This window comes from Prionailurus viverrinus, chromosome C2 (assembly GCF_022837055.1).
Source record: "Prionailurus viverrinus isolate Anna chromosome C2, UM_Priviv_1.0, whole genome shotgun sequence".
In the NCBI taxonomy this organism is placed as follows: Eukaryota; Metazoa; Chordata; class Mammalia; order Carnivora; family Felidae; genus Prionailurus; species Prionailurus viverrinus.
This window is the reverse complement of record NC_062569.1, coordinates 113,278,418-113,298,522: the sequence shown is the minus strand read 5'-3', so window position 1 is coordinate 113,298,522 and position 20,105 is coordinate 113,278,418. Positions and strand designations below refer to the sequence as shown.

Genomic DNA, 20,105 nt, shown 5'->3' with positions numbered 1-20,105 from the left:
TATTTCACTAACTGGCCTGAAACGTGATTATCAGACTAGACTGAACTTTTTTCACGTCCCTCTTAAAAAGGATTTCATTATTACTTAGCAATCCTAGAACTTCCCTCAGATTATTTTAAGGTATGGGGAGATTGGATCCAAGGAGTTTAAAAGGAATGATGACAGGGGTGCCTGGGTGGCTCAGTCTGTTAAGCATCTGACTTGATTTTGGCTCAGGTCATGATCTCACTGTTAGGGAGATCATGCCCCGCCTTGGGCTCTACATTGATAGCTCGGAACCTGCTTGGGATTCTCTCTCTCCTCTCTCTCTGCTCCTTCCCCACTGGCTCTCTGTCTCTCTAAAAATAAATAAATAAATAAACATTTTCAAAAAATAAAAAAATAAAAGAAATGATGACAAGTAGAATCACTTCTCAACTTGGATTAACTTGGATTTTACTGCCTGCCACATTTGAGAACTTTAGAGTGTAAAATAGTAAGAGGGAGAATGAGCCCCAAGGTAGATGGTCAGGGAAATTGTGCTGAATAAGAAAATATTAAGCTTTGATTGGAAAAATGAATAGAAGTTAGCCAGGTAAAAAAGTGGGAAGGGGTAGGGAGAGGGGTATCAGAAAAAGTCATTCTGGAAGAGAAAAGACCTTTTAAAAGCCTATATGGTGGGAAAGAGCATTGTTCTAGATACTATGACTGCATAACAAACGACCCCAAAATGTAGCAGCATAAAACAACAAATCATTATTATCTCTTACAGTTTTGCAGGTTGATTGGGCTTAGCTGAGTGGTTCTTGACTGGAATCTCAAAGGTTATTGTAAGATAATGGAGGGCTAGAGTCATCTGAGAGTTCAGCAAGACTAGACAGTCATCCAAGTCAGCTAAGCACATGGCTAGAAGATGATCTTGACTGTCAGCTCAGAGCTTAGCTTGGAAATGTGACTGCATCACTTACCTCCACAGGGTAGTGGAATTGATAGATCACATAATATTTTATTTTTAATTTTTTGAGTAATCATATTGTTTTCCATAGGGGATACACCAATTTGCATTCCCACCAACAGGGTATGAGGGTTGCCTTTTCTCCACATCCTCACGAACACTTGTTGTTTCTTGTGTTTTTGATTTTAGCCATTCTGATGGGTATGAGAGGATATTTCATTGTGGTTTTAGTTTTAGTTTTAGTTTGCTGGAAGGGGGTTATAACCCCAAATGTTTGAAGTCTTTATAGAATTTTTCTGGTTAATTTCTTATCTTACGTGTCCTTGAATGCTCCCTTAAGTCCTGGGCAATAAGTGCTGCTCTGCAACTTATTATAAGTGCTAGTGAATAATACCCAGAGGTTGAAGTTAAGGTGTGTGTTCCTGACATCTGTTGACAAGCTTAGAACTTAAAATGAACCACCCAAATCCAATTGCATATCAGGGGGCAGTAGTTGATTTTAGAAGCTTGAGAATAAGCCACAGAAATCCAAGTTCTTCCTGTTCCGTCAATGGATGTGGATCCAATTTAAGCAAGATAATGATGCGGCTGATCTTCAATCACCAACCGATGCTTCTCAAAATCATTGAAGAAACAAATATTCCACATTAGTGCCGTCTTGTTTGAGACAAAGGATAAAAACAGAAGCTTTAAAAATTCTTCCACTTTGAGATGCAAGGATGGCTTAAAAGCCCATGTAGTGAATGAAGCGCCATTTTGAAACGAACCTGAAACTGGAAACTAGACTGCCTCCGTCAATGTAGCACCAGCCCCAGCCCTATTCCACACCAGACTGCAGTCACAGGACAAGCCACAGCAGCTGCAACTCCTGCACGTGCCAGGCAAAGGCTGCCTTCTCCCCCTGTGCTCTGTCGGCCTCCAGACACTAACACCTAACGTTTATTCAGCTCTTATGTTTCAGGATCTATTTCACTGTCACAGTAACCTATCAAGGCACATACTATTTTATACTCATTTTATATGGCCATTGTCAAGTGCTTCTGGCAAGTGTAGAAGTTAATGTCAATCACTCATGCCTCTGTCCTGGGTGATCCTTTTTTTTTTTTTTTTTTTTTAAGGTTTATTTACTTATTTTGAGAGAAAGAGCATGAGTGGGGTAGGGGAAGAGAGAGAGAGGGAGACAGAATCCCAAGCAGGCTCTGTGCTGTCAGTGTCACAACCTGTGAGATCATGACCTGAACTGAAATCAAGAGTGAGATGCTCAACCAACTGAGCCACCCAGGCAGCCCTGTCCTATGTGATTCTAACCAAAAGAGTAGGAGTGCAATGAATTGATAAGCAGACAGGGGTCAAAGTATTCACTTTATTTATGGAGGCCTAATTATGCCATAGTACAGGGTCCCAGAAAGTACTGGATTAAAGAAAGTAATTTGGTAGTGAAGCCAAAACAAATGAGGCTTCCTAACACCTCCTGCCAAATCTGAACCTTAGGAAGAGCCACGGGGGTGTACTGGGTGTGCAGGCACACTCTCCCTACACATCTCCAACCAGCAGTGGTGTGATGGATTGGGGCCTGTCTCAAAGAGCCAGTGATCAGCAGAAGAGAGTGTTAGAAAGCACAGGAAAGAAATGGCCTCTAGAAAGCAGGCACTGTACCAGGTCTGTTTACTTAAATGTTTCCTTAGACTGTCTTTCTAACAATCTGTCTAGGAGAGAGGGAATCCTATTTCTTGTTTTTATTTTTATTTTCTGTTTATTTCTTTTGAGGGAGAGAGAGAGAGAGAGAGAGAACAAGAGAGAGAAGGAGAGAACATGCACACAAGCAGAGGAGGGGCAGAGAGGGAGGGAGAGAGAATCCCAAGCAAGCTCCACACTGCCAGCACGAAGCCCAATGCAAGGAGCCCAACTCATGAACCGTAAGAAGGTGACCTTTGCTGAAATCAAGAGTGGGTTGCTTAACTCACTAACCCACCCAGGCGCCCCCTATTTCTTGCTTTTAAATGTAGTTTCAGATATAGTTTTCAACATAGTTACCCACTGGAATCACTTTGAAAGATTAAAAAAAAACAAAACACACACACAAAAAAGCCATAGTGACCTGGTCACACCCCAGGCCAAATAAATCAGAAAATCTCTGGGGCACAAATATTGTTTTTTTTAATTCTCCATGCAAGTCCAATGTGCAGGCTAGGCTGAGAACCACTGCTTTATAGGCTTGGTAACCTCATTTCCTCCTCATGCAGCCAGTCACAGCTAGCAGTTTTTGAGTGGCTACTTTATGTTCAGCAATTTACATAATCCTCACGGCAAGTGTATGAGGCAGGTATAAAAATCCTAGCATTTCACAGATGGGGAAAGTGGAGCTTGGAAAGGCTAAGTGACAGACCTGGAATTACAAATTTAGTATTCTGTCTTCTGAACTAGATCCTTCACCAGCATACACTGTGCTTTTTTGCGGATGCCATGATCCTAGCAATATCTCCAATCATAACATATTCCTTCTTTTTTAGGGGAGAGCAGAAACAGTTGGAGAAACTGGAAGACTTCATTCCAGTACTCCCTCATGGAAAAAACAACAACATAAAACTCCTTCCATGGAAGTTGAGGATGAAGAGTGTTTCTCACAACTAACTTTCATAGAGATTTTGAGACTGTGTGGTAGGAAGTAGTAATAAATCAACAGTTGGAGATGGTTAAAATTGTCGAGCAGCTAAAGTCAAAGAGCATCACTTTTTACACAGTCAGTTTAATGGTTTTGAACAGCCGTTCTTGGTATCTTCAGACTGACAAGAAAACTGGATAGCACAGTCTATGAAGATAAGCCAGCGTATGGAATGCGAAGGAAGCGGCCGTGGGAGGTTATGAGAACAAGGGAGTCTAGGCTGCTCATGAACATACCAACTACAACACAAGCTGCATAGAGAGAAACAAGAACAGAAGGCTGGAAGACAGGGAGGGCCGGAAAGGCTGCAGGAGAGCTGAGGTCAAGTTCACACCCTGAGACACTGAGTCAGAAGATAAAAGGTGATGCATTACTCAACAAGCCAAGTATTTTTAAAAGGTGAAGACAAAACAGAAAGAGAATTATCTTTCCCTCCATATTTCATATTTTTAAAACTCTGCAAAGGTACAAAGTAATATGAATTAGATCTCACTTTATGTAAATTTGCTGAGTGTGTGTAAATCTTAATATGTCAAATAGCATATTAACTTTGCTCATAGAATTTTTAGCACGGAAGATCATTTAAATGAGTCGTGTGGCAATTTCCTCTATAGAGCAAATAACCCACTCTTTTTGCAATTTAAAATTCTCTTATGATGAATCTGCAGGACACTGGCATGTATCATAATTTGATTCAAGGAAAAATGTATGTCGTTATAATTGTATGTTGGAACACCTAATGAGCAACAGAAAAATAATTACACACAGATGTGTTTCCTTGTTTTATTCCTCTCTTTTCAAAGCATGAATCATGATTCCCTTATGAGTAGAGGGCTGAAAGGAGGACAGGACCCCACCCAGCTCTGCCAGCACAGAGCTCCGTCAAGCTTGTGAAATTACAACTTGCATCTTCAGGGCTGCACCCATTCAGTAGCCAGGAAATCTCGGGGAGTGTTGTAACTGGCGAAATCAGGTTAATTCAACAGATGGTTTTCATTTCTGGTGAAAGTTTACATGAGGCTTACTTCTTTTTTTTTTTTTTTTTTTATTAAAATTTTTTTTTTTTCAACGTTTATTTATTTTTGGGACAGAGAGAGACAGAGCATGAACGGGGGAGGGGCAGAGAGAGAGGGAGACACAGAATCGGAAACAGGCTCCAGGCTCTGAGCCATCAGCCCAGAGCCTGACGCGGGGCTCGAACTCACAGACCGTGAGATCGTGACCTGGCTGAAGTCGGACGCTTAACCGACTGCGCCACCCAGGCGCCCCGAGGCTTACTTCTTAAAATGCCCTCACACTATCTTACAGTCAAATGAAGATAACTGGATCTATATTATAAGTTTTAATAGTGCTAGTCTGCAATTTGCTCTTGTCTCTGGAATGGGAAAACTAAATTGATCTATCCTATGGCCATCTCATTCTTCTCACCAGTGTGACTAAATCAGTTCACCTTTAAGTGACTTTTCAACTCTGTCCTCTCCCCCCAAAACACACACACACACACACACACACACACACACACACACACGCAAACACTTTGAGCAGGTAAACCGTAACACATTACTATTATATTAATGACATAGACAGTAGGCACAGTGTTAACTGAACAAATAAATTCTTCCAGGATTATTCTGCCCTTTTTATTGTGTCAACTTTTACGGCTATACCTTAAAATTTTTTGAACTGCATCTTTTGCCAAAAAAAGGATATAAAAGGTATTTATTCACATCATTTAATGAGATTAGTGAGGAACTATAAAATTAAGATTTGAAAACACATTTCTTGGGGGCACCTGAGTGGTTCAGCCGGTCAAGCAACCAACTTCTGCACAGGTCATGATCTCAGTTTGTGGGTTTGAGCCCTGTGTTGGGCTCTGCGCTGACAGCTCAGAGCCTGGAGCCTGCTTCAGATCCTGTGTCTCCCTCTCTCTCTGCCCCTCCCCCGCTCACATTTTGTCTCTCTCACAAAGACATTTAAAAAAATTTTTTTTAATGCGTTTCTTAAATTACCGTGAAACTCATGTTCTGAAAAACCTGAAAATTAAGTTTTTACTTTGGGGGTTGCTTTCAAAGATTAGGTGAAAAGAGATTAATAAAACTTTACTTGCCACTGATTTTATGTCATTAGTTTTAATAAAAAATGGGTCAAATATCAGCAATTTCATATGGCTCTACCTGGTTAGAACAAGAGACAGGTGAAAAACTAATTTTCACCTCAAATGATACAACCACGGCCCTCTATGTTCCAAAGAAAAAAGTCTTTGCAAGAGAGGATGACCTCAGATATTCTGAAATGTGCTTAAAATATCAACTACAACACATATTCAACCCCAGAGCTTCTGGTGCTGGCTTCCATACTCAAGGAGGCTACCAGTGAGCCTATAACTCACAAGTCCGATTCTGACGGAGTTTTCACAGTGCATGTCAAAGATTGGTGGTGGACTGACAATCACAGACAACTTTGGAGGGACAAGTGGCAGGGACACTGTCTAAAATGAGTAACTTCCCAATAAAAAATGTCATGTTGGTCAATAACTTTAAAATCCCATACCTAAGTGCTTTGTGTATATTTACTTAGCTTTTCTGCCTGCTACAGAAGGTGCTGAAAGGCAGTGAACTTCAAGAGTTAGGAAGAGGTAGAAAACTGATAGCCAGTAATTGCACAGGTAATAACTGTTGGCAGAGTAATACTGGCTTTAAGTCAGAAAGTGAAGTATTTTACAATAGAACACAAACATCCACAGCCATTAAATAACTTAAGAAAACTCTAGTCACATTAAATAGGATACATAGAGGTCACAAAACTACTTTGAAAACATGTTTTAAAACTCTGAAGAGTGTCTTATTTTCTAATGGGCGTAAGGGGTTCCCATATTTTTTGGAAGATAAAACAGAGACCCTAGCAACAACGCATTTTCCAGAGAAACACAGAGATCCTCATTCAGAATCCTGCACTTCTTTATCCTAAAATATTGAGATTTACATCAACTGAGACACTATACAATATTGAGTTTCTTCTCATTTTTTATTTTTTAAAAAAGACAGATTTAGGATATTGTAAGAAATTACTAAGTTACATTTTTTAAAATCTGTCAAGTGCTACAATAATGGAATAAGTAAATAAGATTTTTTTTAAAGTTCAATGTTTATATATAGACATATTTATAAAAAAATGACTGAATTAGAAGATGTTAAATAATGTTGATACACACCAGGAAGGGATTTAGGCAAGGAAAGGCACATCATTTCACCACAAGAAATAAAGACCATAGTTGGAAGTTAATGACTAGCCAAAGCTTTAGGTCTTGTGGTAGTTTTCCTAGCTCCGGAGGGTCATTACGGTGGAACCTTCTTTATGGTACTGAGCTGGAATACATAGACAGCAGTTGGAGAATTTTACTCTATGACCCCAAAGTACTGTTAGAAAGAAAGCACTCTTAAGCCTGATGTGTGAAGAGGCAAGGAGGAAAAATCCAAAATGGTTTGGTGGTACTGAAAATCCTATTGACATACTAAGGAGAGTTAAAAAAAAAAAAAAAATACAAAAAAAGGTAAAGTAAAATAAGGTTAATCCTCTTGTCTGGCTGAATTGGAATTCCTGCAGTTACGAAGTTAAAGTTTCAAGTAAACACTGTATTTTTCACTTCCTTTCTTGTAGACAAACACAGTATAGATAAACAGCTGCCATACTTCACCTTGAATAAAGCTATATGCCAATATTTGGGGAAAAGGCTCTTAGCTAATCTCCTTATTTTATATAGCTTAAGTCTGAAAATAGCACTAATACTTCTGGCTGACTGGCTATCTACAACAGCACAGTGACCATTAAGTTTTGACAATGAAAGGTTTCCCAGAGACACTAAAGGGTTTCTAGTTGAACAGCTAGCTATTTACTGAAAAGTCTAACCGACATCAGTAGGACTTGCTTTGGGTCAATCTCCCACTATCAATTTTCTTTCAGAAATTTGTGCCAACCGTCTACCCACTTCTTGCTCTCTGGACTCTGAACCCACATTGGTTTGTTTAAAAGATGGAATCATTCAGAATAATCCATATACATTTTAGTGGTATTAAGAAACAATTGTCTGTGTGAATAAATAAAATAGATTTTCAGGATAAAATGGTAGATCCACTCAAAAAAATTAAATTAAAAACAACGGGAGGGGAGACAAGAGAAAATATTAATACTAAAAACATAATAAAAATGGCAATTGCAAAGCAGGCAACTTCCCACTCATGCCACACGATAGGCCTTCATTAAGGTGTACTCTTTCCGATTAGTGTGAGCAGCCCAGATGAAGAGGGCAGAAGCCATGAACTGTAGGGGAGCTGAGACACACGCCAGGCAGAAGGACCATCCAAATTCACCAGACACGTTCTCAGGTAGTTCTAGTTTCTGGTGGAGTAGTTCAATCCCAGCAACATAACAACTCACTGAGCCCAGTGTGCACAGCCCTTGGAGGAGAACAAAACATAACTGGTAAGAGTACAGTGAGAGCTTCTCGGGCAACACAACAGGACGATACTGCATGAATGTTTAAGAGTTACGACTCTTTGGTCTCTATGGACACAGGAAGAGAAGAAAAGCGAAGTATCCTGACAAGACCCACCTGCAAGGAGATGCAGAATGCCTGTGGCAATGGTGGGATACAAACTCCGGCAGATGCAAGCACAAAGTCCAATTACGGCTCCAAAGCACATCAAACCCAGACTGACAAAAGGTAAGAGGAACTGGCAACGCCAAAGATCTGATTTTGAAAAAGAGAAAAAAAAGAAATGTTACCATGATTTCAGATGGTGTTCTCACAATGTCATTTTCTGTCATATACTAAATAGATCTTTTCTCAACAAGTGAGAAAGGAGTACTTTTAATACTGGATGTTTCTTTTCTAAAGCACTTTGTTCAACAGGGTGCTACCTTTGTCCTGATAAAAGTGAAAGGACACTAACAGTTAACAATCACTGAGGGCTTACTATGCATCCGGCACTATTCTTTGCACGCATTGCATGTTAATCCTCCAACATCCCTATGAAGAGGTACTATTATTATCTCCATTTTATGAATGAGGAAACTAAGGCAAGAGGTATAACTAACTTGTACAAGGTAAAACAGTAAGCGGGAGAGCCAGCATTTGAAGCAAAACCTTCTGGCTCTACATACAAATGAATCTAAGTCCTTATAGGATCTCAAGGCGGGAATAACAAGTAAATGAATGGTGATTATAAAAGACCTGTTGAAAGAATATACATGAAACACAAAGCAGAGGATCTCTGCACTCAGTAAATAGCAGTTTTGATTATCATAAATTCCCTCAACAACAGCGGTGGGAAGACAGCTGATGATATTCCAAAGCACCCCCTTACACTCTTACATTACTTTAATTATTAGTAATGTATCAATATCAACTCTAAGCCAAATTCTACCCTATAGTGCTAGTTTTACTTTCTGGAACTACATAAAAGTCTTTTCTCCAACTTCCCTTCAAACTCTGTTAGAAATATACTTTTTCCTATATATTTGCAATACAAATGTGCAGGTTTAAATGTGCAGGTTGAGGAGCGCCTGGGTGGCTCAGTCGGTTGAGCATCGACTTCAGCTTAGGTCATGATCTCAAGGTTCGTGAGTTCGAGCCCTGTGTGGGGCTCTGCGCGGACAAGCTCAGTCTAAAGCCTACTTCGGATTCTGTGTCTCCCTCTCTCTCTGCCCTTCCCTGCTTGTGCTCGGTCTCTCTTGCTCTTGAAATTAAAATTAAAAAAAAGTTTTTTCAATGTGCAGGTTGACTTATATGCAGATTTTTAACAGAACATACTGCAAATGTATTTTCTCTTCCTTATCATTTTCTTAATAACATTTTTTTCCTCTAATTTATGTTAAGAATACACTATATAATACATATAACGTACAAAATACGTGTCAGGCGACTATTTTATGTTATTGGTAAGGCTTCTGATCAACAGTAGACTGTTAGTAATGTATTGGGGAGTCAAAAGTTATATGTGGATTTTCAACCCCGTGGAGGGGTTCGTGCTCTTAACCCCTATGCTGTTCGAGGGTCAACTGTACTTGCCATTTCATGGTCTCTCATAACATGGTCATTCTTTTGGACAAGCTCCAGTAAGCCTCTACAGCCAGAAAACCAGGTACAAATCTGAAGACAGTATTTCTTATGCAGTCTGACCATCAAGGAATGAACACTCCTAATAAATACTTTCATTTGTTTTTGATATCTATACTTTTGTTATTACCACCTAAGGCTACATTAACGTTTTTGGTAGCCCTAATCCTTAGTTGACTCTTAGAGCTTATAGTCAACTTTTTTTTACATATCCCTATCTGAACTCAGGTAGCTGAAATGTTTAACTCAAATACAAAAATTTATTATTTATTCCTATTAAATTTACTCTTCAAAAGGGCCCACTAATAACATCTTTTGGGGAGGTATGGATTCTGTCACCTAATGTATTAGCTGCTTCTCTGAACTTTATATTTGCAATTGGTTAGGTACGTACCTAACCTTAAAATATGTTTTCAACAGAAGAGAGTTCATCGGGATACCGTTAGAGATCTTATTTCAAGTTGACATGACATACTGATTCATCTTGTTCCCAAAACAGAAATCAACAAATGGCAAAATTATTTCTTTTTTTCCCAACTGTCCGGCTGAAATCAATGTACTCACAGGTCCGAAGCAGATCAATTCCACTATTGTGGTTTCCAGGATCAACAAATTTCTCCATGAACTGCTCATTTAGCGTGAAACTCATGCATTTTGTGACATCAAATGACTCTGGAACATGAATTAACAACGATTGCTTATTGCTTTAATTATAAACATTTAACAAAAATCCCTTTCAGTGATTATTCTCTAAAATAAAAAGTGATATAGAAAGATGTTCCCAGAGGACAGCAACCTCTTTGGCCTTGAATGACACACAAGATTCACTGATGCCCAATGGATGCCAGTGGTTCTCAGCAGTGGGCTTAAGACATTGGTACAAGGAAGGGGAAAAAAAAGTAGGAGCAGTAAAATGAATGCGAATAGATATGCAAGAAGACTAGGAAGGAGAAGACAAATAAATAGGAACTTTCATCTTCTCCCTGAAACCTACTCCCCCAGCTGTCTTCCCCCATCTCAGGTAATGACAATTCCATTCTTCTAGTTCCTCAGACCAGAAACTATAGTCATTGTTGCCCACATGCATCCCACCAGTTAATCCTTGAGGGTCCACCTTCAAAACATATCTAGAATCCAGCCACTTCTCAGTGCTACTACTGTCGTCTAAGCCACAATCATCTCTCACCTGAATCAGTGCAAAAGTCTCCTGGCTTCCACCTTTGCCTACTACCTGTTTTGAAAACATGCGTCTAGGTGACCAGATCACCTGTCCTCTGCTCAAAGCTCTGCAATGCTCCTTCACATGTGGAGTAAAAACCGAGGCCCTCATCACGCCTAGAAAATCTTGCAAGGTTTGCCCCACTGTCACCCCCAGAGTACCTTTCTGACAACTCTCCCCTCCTTACCCTCCATTCCAGCCCAGTGGCTTTCTTGCTGGTCCTTGACTAACTCAGGCATGCTCCCACCATAAAGCCTTTGCAGTAGCTTTTCCTTCCAACCCACGATTCCCCCTACCTCTGCAACTTTCCATACAGCCAACTCCTTCACCTACCTCAAGTCTTTACTCAAGTAATGTCTTCTTGTTGAAGCCTATCCTGCCTATGCTATTGAAGATTATAACTTATGCACACCAACATCCCCTTCCCTACATATTCCAAATCCCCTGTATTTTCCTGCATTTTTTCATAGCATGTGTCACCTAACATACTATATAAATAACTACTGTTCATGCTATTACACTTATTTATTGAGTTTATTGCATGCATCCCTTACAAGAATGTTAGCTCCCTCGGACTAAAATTATTTTTTTTCTCTGATGTTCTACATGGAATATGGAGGCATGTAATAAATATTTGCTGAATGAATGATAAACGATTGGTAAGATTCAACCATCAAGTGCTCCTATGCCCTCCTAAGTAGAACTGAACCCTTTACAATTAACTTTAACCACCACCACCCCCCCCTTCCAACTACTTTCTTTTTCCCATTATATAATCACAACTATTGTCCTTCTGATATATGGTAACTCCAGCCTGTTGTGCTGTGATTTAAATACAGTGCTTCCCACAAAGTGGTCAACAGAAGTAGTCATAAGTAGAAACAAATTGTAAAGTTGTTCCTTAGAAACAGTTCTAAAGTTTCCATTTCAATAATTGGAAATTAAACATTTTTAATGGTAAGAATGCTTGCAAAATAAATGAGACAATTTCTTAGGTTTTTATTTCCGTAATGCATATTTTTAACCTACAAACTCTATCAAGTTGTTGTAAAACAGACTCAATATACACAGATTTAAACGTAGAGTTGGATCAAATTATATTCTCTAAGATTCACAGGGCAAATGATAATAACTACTAAAACACAGCTAACACTTAAAAGACTATCAATTCGTATTTGTTGATTTGATTCTGGATACTAACTCTTTCACCAATTACCAAATATTTAAAGTCTTCCAATGTACTTTCCCAATTATTTCCTCATGACATGTGTGAGACTAATAAAAATAATTTTACTGATAAGTACAGAGATTTAAACTGGCTTTCCCAAGATAAGGACAGTTACTTATCCAACCAATTGTAACGAGTATCACGGTACTTCATGGAAGATGGGCAGAGAAGGTGGTAGAGAGAGAAGAGACACATAGATTTATTTCTTTGGAGAGAGAAAGAACCCACAAACCTCCTTTTACATAACTGGGTCATCACCATCACTTTATTATTGAGTAGATAAAGGAGACAGAAGTTAAAATAAGAGAAATACCTGTCCTTTCTGGTGGGCTATACCAGTATGTGTTTGGAGGTATAGTGATACACCGTCTCCACAATCCCACTGTGCCATTAAACCGGAAAAGCGCATCATTATAAGTCTTTTCATCTGCCTCATCACTCTCGAAGTCGGTCCAGATGCTTTTGGCCAAATCACTGGAATTTTCTTGAACTGGACTTCGATATTCATACCAGAAGTCTGTGCCAATCGAGGCTGCCATGTAGATGGTGGAAATGAGGCTAAGCACACAAGCAATTACAAATGCTGTAGCAAAACGGTTATCCATTCTGGCATTCAGACTGCTCTGTTTAAAAGTCGGAGAAAGAAGAAATGTTAGACTTCACGGACATATAGAGGTTACTTTGAAAGGAATTATCTCAAAAACCACCCTTTATCCTAGTCCCCATCCCTTGGCCCTTAAAGTAATATATAATCATTAAAAAATAAATAAAGGCAAGCATGTTCTCAATTAAGTTCAAAATAAAACTCATTATTATGAAAAGTACTTATTGAATGCTCACATACCCAGGATGCTACGGAGACAGAGGTCTTGTTCTCTAGTCTATCACCTGCACACTAAAACAGACAACACTGAAATGGACATACACATTACAGATACAAACAATAGACATGCTCAGAGTCAGCAGTGTACCATACATAAACTCTTCATTACAGGCTGAATTTTTATGCAAGCTGCAGAGCATTAAGTTTTCTGGGGTTGAGCGCGAACAGAGCATTAGAAAAGGAAGCAGAGGAAGTTGGCTCCTCCCAGTTTCCTCTGAAGAGGAAAACCTTCTAAACCAAGGTTAAGAATCAGGAGCTATTTGGAAAACAGAGTTGAGATGTTCCTTAACCCACACAGAAAAGGTAGTTCTGGGTACACAGAATAGCAAAGAGAACAGTAACTATGATAATGCTAGATAGCAATCTGCTCTTAATCTATTAAAGCTAAGGAAAACTCCCTTACGCTGCCAAATTCTCCACTCCTGTCTACTCTCCCCATTCCTCACACTTTTTGACTCTTCTCATCTGCAAACTAAATGATTCCCCCTCAGCTAGAAAGAAAACTGAATTAGGCAGAACATGAATACTCCCAATGTAGCAGGATTCTCACACAGAAAGAGTTGGGACACTGAGGCTTTTCTTTCCAGGAAACAGCTTTATTCGGCGGGCTAAGACCCAAAAGGCTGAGCCCCCAGCGCAGGGCGGGGGGGGGGGGGGGGGGGCTTTTGTACAATTTTTGCTCTTTTGTCTCCCATATATGGTAACATACAGTCTGAATAAGCTACGTTACAGAGTCCTGGGGAATGTCACGCACCGGCACAGAGCCAGGTTGCCTTCCCTCCTCTTGAGGTTTTCACCACATTCCTTAGGGAGGGGCTCTACCACACCAAGGTGTGGACAGGACTCAACGGCAGTAGTAGTAAATGGCCGCAGTAAAATGACTCAAGGCGGATCAAGCTGAGTCAAATCCTGCCAAGTATACACCGTGACCGCACCAAACACCTTACAAAGGCGCACGAAAACAGGCTCGCAAACTGGGATTGCCGAGTTTGGAAGATAGCAAGTGTGACACAGGAGAGATGGGGCAATTACACTGATTAACAATAACTCCAGAAGTTGGTTTTGTATTCTTGTTCTTTCTAATTCTCTTTCATCCTGGTGCTCTCAAATGACCTTAAAAGGTCCCGGCACCGAGAGCGGCTGTTTACCCAGGCCGGACAACTGGCGCTATCACCTCGCAGGGCGCACTACCGAGCCGGGGGCCCCCGCAGTCCAGGGCCACCCCAGGCCAGGGGCCCCAGGTACGCGACCAGGCCCCTCCCCAGACCACTCGGCCGAGGGAAAACCCCCGCCGCAGCGCTGCGGCGGGGCACCCACCCGCCCGGGCCGCTCCCCGGGAGGGGCCCCTCTTCAAACTGCTGAAAACATCCAACGGCTACGCGACCCCTGCCCGGAGACGCCGACCCCGCTCACTCACCGCCCATCCTCCTGCTCCGCCAGCTTCACCCTCAAGCTCAGACCACAGCACCCTACTCTCCCCGCGCCTCCTCTGACGCACTTCCCTGCAGATCCCGCCCCCTCCATAACTCCCGCGCCTCCGCCTCCGCCTCCACCCGAGGCTGGGCTTAGGCCCGGGGCCGAGGGGGCTTGTGGGAGTTGTAGGAGGGACAGAAGGAAAGCGGCGGGAGGTGGCGGCGGTCCGCATTTCTGGCGCCGCGCGCGGTGCATTGTGGGGGATGTAGTTCAACCCCGGGGGGGACAGTAGGTGCGCAAAAGGGGGGTGGGGGGTGGCGGCGCGTCTGGGCTGATGGAATCTTGTATTTTATGAACGAAGGGAGGAAGGTCCGCAAAGGCGACCTGTCTCTGATCACCGACAGTCATTGAGTGTGACTTATATAACAGGTTTTCCAGTTCTGTGCTCTCCCTGTGACATAGCCCTACCTCTAAATATGTCAATAGCAGTAAGATACTTCTGCGATATTAACCCATTTATGTCCTCTCCCACAATCTCACTCCCATTGAAGCAGATAGTCCTTCTGGATTTATTAAGTTTAGACTAAGAAAGATGTGACTTGACCGTATCCATCTAGAATGTAATGTTTGGGTTTCATATAATTTATGTTAATGGCTACTTTCTCTTTATGGCAAGCGATACAAATTTTCTATTTATTATAGTAGAGTTTCGTTTTAATGCTTTTTTAACGTTTATTTTATTTATTTTGAGAGAGAGCACAAGTGGGGGAGGACTAGAGAGAGGGAGAGAGAGAGAGAATCCCAAGCAGGCTCTGCGCTGTCAGCACGGAGCTGGATGCAGGGGCTCCAACTCACTAATGTGAACTCATGACCTGGGCGGAAATCAACAGATGTCTAGCGGAATGAACCACCCAGACGCCCCAGTACAGTTTCACTTTAAAATAAATTCCAGTTAATTAAAGAAAAATATTAAGTTATGATAATACTGAGGGTACCAGATATGTCAAAAACGTGAATTTAAAAAATTGTTATGTAATGTGAAAAAGACTCGCTTTGAGGGAACATTGTCTTAAGCACATAAGGTCATGGACAGCCTCTGAAAGTACAGATGGCCATGTGTCACAGCAGTAACAGAATGACTCTTAAGTCTTCAAGTATTGCACAGAAGTTCATGGATAGAAAGCAGAGAAATCTTTGCAATAATGCATGTGGACCCAGGAACATGGCCCAAGACCAGTAAATGATGGATTTCTCAGCACATACTGACAGAGACAGCTTACTCAAGGACCAGAAAAGCTCTCAAACCCTACCCCATCCCCAAATGCCTTGGAATTTAGCTCAAAGTTGATACTAAATTTCTACCATCCTGATAGATTGAAGGCACAGTATCTGTTTTTCTGTCTGTGGTTCTGCTTCTTTCACCGGAGTTGGCAAACTGATATTCATATCTAGCACATAAATAAAATAAGGTAATAGCCAAATATAATATTAAAATATGACTGGATTTTCATGTAGAATGTCTGACTAAAGGAGAACTTTGTCAGAGGCACCAACTAGAGAAAGTGGTGGAGATGTACAGGCAAATTGTTAATATGCAACTTGACTCCTACCAGAAAGGAGGAGTCATGTACCAGAAAATATCCTTGTCCTTTGGCCTTCATCACAAGTCCCCTATCTTCAGAACTACCTCTCTGGTGAAGTCACATGGTAAATAAACCCAGGTAGAAGGGAAGTTTGAAAGAGGAAGACACTACCTCAATTCATAGTCAAGGAAGCTGATCCCAGGGTGAATAACTGACTAATCAAGCTTGGATAATAGGGTGCACTAACTAGTTTTGTGACATTAGACAAGTTAGTTAACCTCTTAAGTTGCAGTTTTCTTTTCTCCAAAATATGAATGTTGATAAACTCCCTATCCCAAGTGACCATTGGCAAGATTAAATGAAAAAAAGAAATGCATGTAAAGTGCCCAGCACAGGGTCTGGGCATAGTAAACAATCATTAAATTATTAGTATTTGCAGGGGCACCTGGGTGGCGCAGTCGGTTAAGCGTCCGACTTCAGCCAGGTCACCATCTCACCGTCCGTGAGTTCGAGCCCCGCGTCAGGCTCTGGGCTGATGGCTCGGAGCCTGGAGCCTGTTTCCGATTCTGTGTCTCCCTCTCTCTCTGCCCCTCCCCCGTTCATGCTCTGTCTCTCTCTGTCCCCCCCCCAAAAAAAAATTATTAGTATTTGCAAATATTTGTTGAATATCTATAATGTATGGTTAGGGTCAATATAAACAGCAAATGCTCCCAATTCCCCTAGAAGCTGGAACTAAGCCATTTATAGAGGTAGGTGTCCTGCTTACTTCAGGAGGTTTATGAAACTCGGGGCTAACTGCAGATGACGAGGAAAGACTTGCCACGACCACATTTCAGGCATCCTTGCTGAGCTCGGCTCAGAGCATTCCCAGGCTGGGCTCATGGCATACATAAATCTTCGTGATTCAGGAGGTAGATGTTTCTGGGAAAGCCTGCAAAGGAGGAGGCTGCTTTCATTCATCAGGTCTGCAGAATGCCTAGAAAACACATCAGACACATTTACATTTCACTCAATTTAGGGGGCACCTGGATGTGTCTGCGTGTTTGAGGTTGTGACCATCCTACCCACTCAGCACAGGAGACTCAAACTGCCTGACCACACCAGTACCAACAAGCACATAACCATATTTCTCATTTATCTCCGCATCTTGGGTATTTTCTGTTTTGGGTGCTTGCTTATGGTGTGGGTAGGCAAAACAAATCCTTAATAAATTAATGGAGTTAATTCTCCATTCATTACTCTCCCATTCATTACTCTGCTCTTTGGGAAACAGTAGCTAGCCTGACATATTTTCACAAATAAGGGATGATTTAGTGAAACCTAGTACCAATTAGGAAATTTAGATTTAAAACTAAAGGTGAACTAGAACTCTGGCTTGATTTGCTAATGATGATTCTAGTTTCAGGACAAAGGTGTTATGGTTACACTATATTTTAAACAAACCAATAGCTGCAAATCTAGATATGCAAATATTATACCTTGTTTGTATCATCTGCTTAGGTAAAAACTCCTTGTGCAAGAATTCCCTTCAATACCAAATTTTCTAATATACTTAAATTTCATTTTTAATCACATTAAAAAAAAACCTAAAAATTACCTGAAGAAAGATACATCCTCATTATGTTTTTCTCATATAATTTTGTCCTGCTTGTTTTCCTTATAAACTGTGTAAGGCAAAAAGAAGGAAAATAGATATATACACAAGCTGTGGTTTCTAATCAATAACCTTCCTCAGAAAAAAATGCATCAATCTTTGAATTTCCTTGTACCAATCCATTATACAATGGCAAAATTAATCAAGGATGAGGCAAATAGAAAAGTGCATCTAAAATGGTTCTTTCCTTCTAGCAATTCCTGTAAAATGCTACACAGAGTAGCAAACTATAGTTATTTAGATGTCCATGCTTCTGAAGGACAGTGAATGGACCAAATGTAGGTGAGAAGTTTAAAATGAAATTGTCCTCTATTTTAATGTCATCAGTGTGAGTCTTTAGTAAATGACGCTTTTTGAGTCCCAGTGTCCTCATTCACAAAATGGTTATGCTGGATGATCAGTAATATCACTTGAAGCTTTAAAATTTTATGATTCATAAAATTCCATTCTGCTGGAAGAAGAATAATGTAACTCCAAAATATAGTTGTCGTAGATCCACAATGTTCAAGTTTCATTGGGAGATTCCCATGTCCTACACCTCCAAGCTAGGCAATGTACAAGATAGAGATACAGGAAATGCAAATACAAAGGAAAAGGATGAAGGCTCTATGCATTCTGATTAGAAAAGATACAGCAACACAGACCATTGCTGTTTCAACAATAAACAGTAATCATGGAAAACGGAAGCTAAGAAGTTTATGAAACCTCCCTATTCATTGGAAATTATTCAAAGTTCAAGCATAATTCAGTCCGGATCTACAAACATTAATTGACCACCTATTGTATGCCAGACACTGTGCTGGGTACCAGGGACACTAATATAAGTAAACACAATTTTTGTTATGCACAACCTAAATCCAGATTAAATCAACTGTTATGAAGAAACCTAAAGTATATGTGCCTAAAATAATATCACTTTTGTTTATGTAAATATGGGGTACCAAGGGAAATAATCTAATAAGTGAAGGGGAGGAGGGCCCTGATAACAGCAAATGCATGCCATTTAATTTGGCATGATATATTACATTACAGTACATTACACTAAACTCTCCAAGTAACGGTCCAAATAAAAAAGCCACTGAGACTTAGAATATAAACTGATCTCTTAAACTGGACTGTTTAAATGGCTATACACTTTATGATATTCAAGTAAGAAATGAACAAGAGAGTGTTTCTAACAAATGAATATGCAATCACTGTAATAAGTTTAATGAAAAACAAAAACTTTGCTTCATAATCTTTGCCACTTATTCAGGAACAAATCAGTAGGGTGTATGAATAGAGATTTCTTTCTCCTGTGCTACTGGCTATATAATCTGATTAATCCCTACCTAATAGAGCAGCCAGAGTGATTGATAGGGAAAAAGCAGAAGCAGAATATGCCAAAATGCCAGTTAGGGTGGCTGTACTCACAAAATCATCAGCCCACCTGTGAAGCAAGTCTGCAAGTCACAGCTAGGGCTGTATGATAGATAATACTGTATTCAGCTGAGCAGACATCTCAGGGGACAACACCCGACTGTCTCCCCATCTTCAACATTTGATGCAATTCTGAACATATCTCAGGAATTGAGGTGCAGAATAGGGAGGGCCCAGAAGTCTAAATTAATTCCAAAAATTTTGTGATATCAGACTAGAAGGTTGCTAAGAAGTTCGAGTTTAGAGGTTATTTTTAAGCTGAAAAAAAAGGTAGCCAAAATCATAACAAAGCATAACATGTAAAGTTGGTGAAGGTTTGTAAATTAAAACAGTGTTTCTAAACTTTAGTGTGTGTGAGAATCACCTTGGAGGCTTGTTAAATATAATAAGCGACCTTGTTAGGAGTCACCTGGAGTTGTCTCCAGATGATTCTGATTCAGTAGATCTGGGACAGGGTTCAGAAAGCTATGGTCTAGGAGGCACCCAGGTAACTCTAAATGGGTAATGTGGCCTGGCATCCAGAGGTTCAAAACATGACTTTGAGAGTCCAAAGAAGACTTAGCTGGGTAACTCCTTTATGTTAGAGATGATGAAGAGGTAATAGATGGCCTCTCCCTTCAAGTTGCTCATGATCAGCTCAGGAAGTCAGACACCAAAACAACTAATCATGTGAAATGAAGTAATGGGAATTTAATAAGCAGTATTGTAAAATATCTTAGAGAACACAAAGGTGGAAGTAATTATCCCTGCTAAGGATGGAAAGCATAATATCTAAAGTTGAATATAAACTGTATTTATATAGTTATAAAATAAAGGAGAGTTGAGCATTTTTTTTCTGGGAAAACAGTTCTTAAAAGGGGGCATGTGTGTGTGCTGTCATTCAGTTATTAATATTTACATCTTACTCTTTTTTTTTTGTCATCACCTTGTTCTTGCTGCCTTTCCACAGGCTTATGGTATCCAGTGTTGTTTCTGGGTTTTGGTCTATGTGTAGT

At 40.4% G+C, this 20,105-nt stretch overlaps 1 protein-coding gene across 2 annotated transcripts; it reads right to left on the bottom strand.

Moving 5' to 3' along the window:
* Positions 1–7,054: 7,054 nt before the first annotated feature.
* Positions 7,055–17,013, bottom strand: CLDND1 (claudin domain containing 1). Of its 2 annotated transcripts, none has more exons than XM_047875808.1 (5): positions 16,804–17,013; positions 12,472–12,781; positions 10,276–10,383; positions 8,206–8,343; positions 7,055–8,050 (listed from the first exon to the last, which is right to left on the bottom strand). In XM_047875808.1, the coding sequence occupies exons 2-5, from the start codon at positions 12,761–12,763 to the stop codon at positions 7,830–7,832; spliced, it is 759 nt and encodes a 252-aa protein (XP_047731764.1). In that variant the 5' UTR covers positions 12,764–12,781; positions 16,804–17,013; the 3' UTR covers positions 7,055–7,829. The 2 variants fall into 2 exon arrangements, with proteins under 2 accessions (XP_047731764.1, XP_047731763.1); XM_047875807.1 differs by lacking the exon at positions 16,804–17,013 and adding an exon at positions 14,459–14,622.
* Between the last annotated feature and the right edge of the window lie 3,092 nt (positions 17,014–20,105).

What these genes read in the sequence shown, in the direction of transcription:
- CLDND1 (XM_047875808.1), bottom strand. Translation starts at nt 12,763, where the DNA reads ATGGATAACCGTTTTGCTACAGCATTTGTAATTGCTTGTGTGCTTAGC. An exon ending in AATTGATCTGCTTCGGACCT is followed by an intron (nt 8,344 to 10,275) that starts GTGAGTACATTG and finishes TTTCAAAATCAG; the next exon opens with ATCTTTGGCGTTGCCAGTTC. An exon ending in CATTCTGCATCTCCTTGCAG is followed by an intron (nt 8,051 to 8,205) that starts GTGGGTCTTGTC and finishes TTCTCCTCCAAG; the next exon opens with GGCTGTGCACACTGGGCTCA.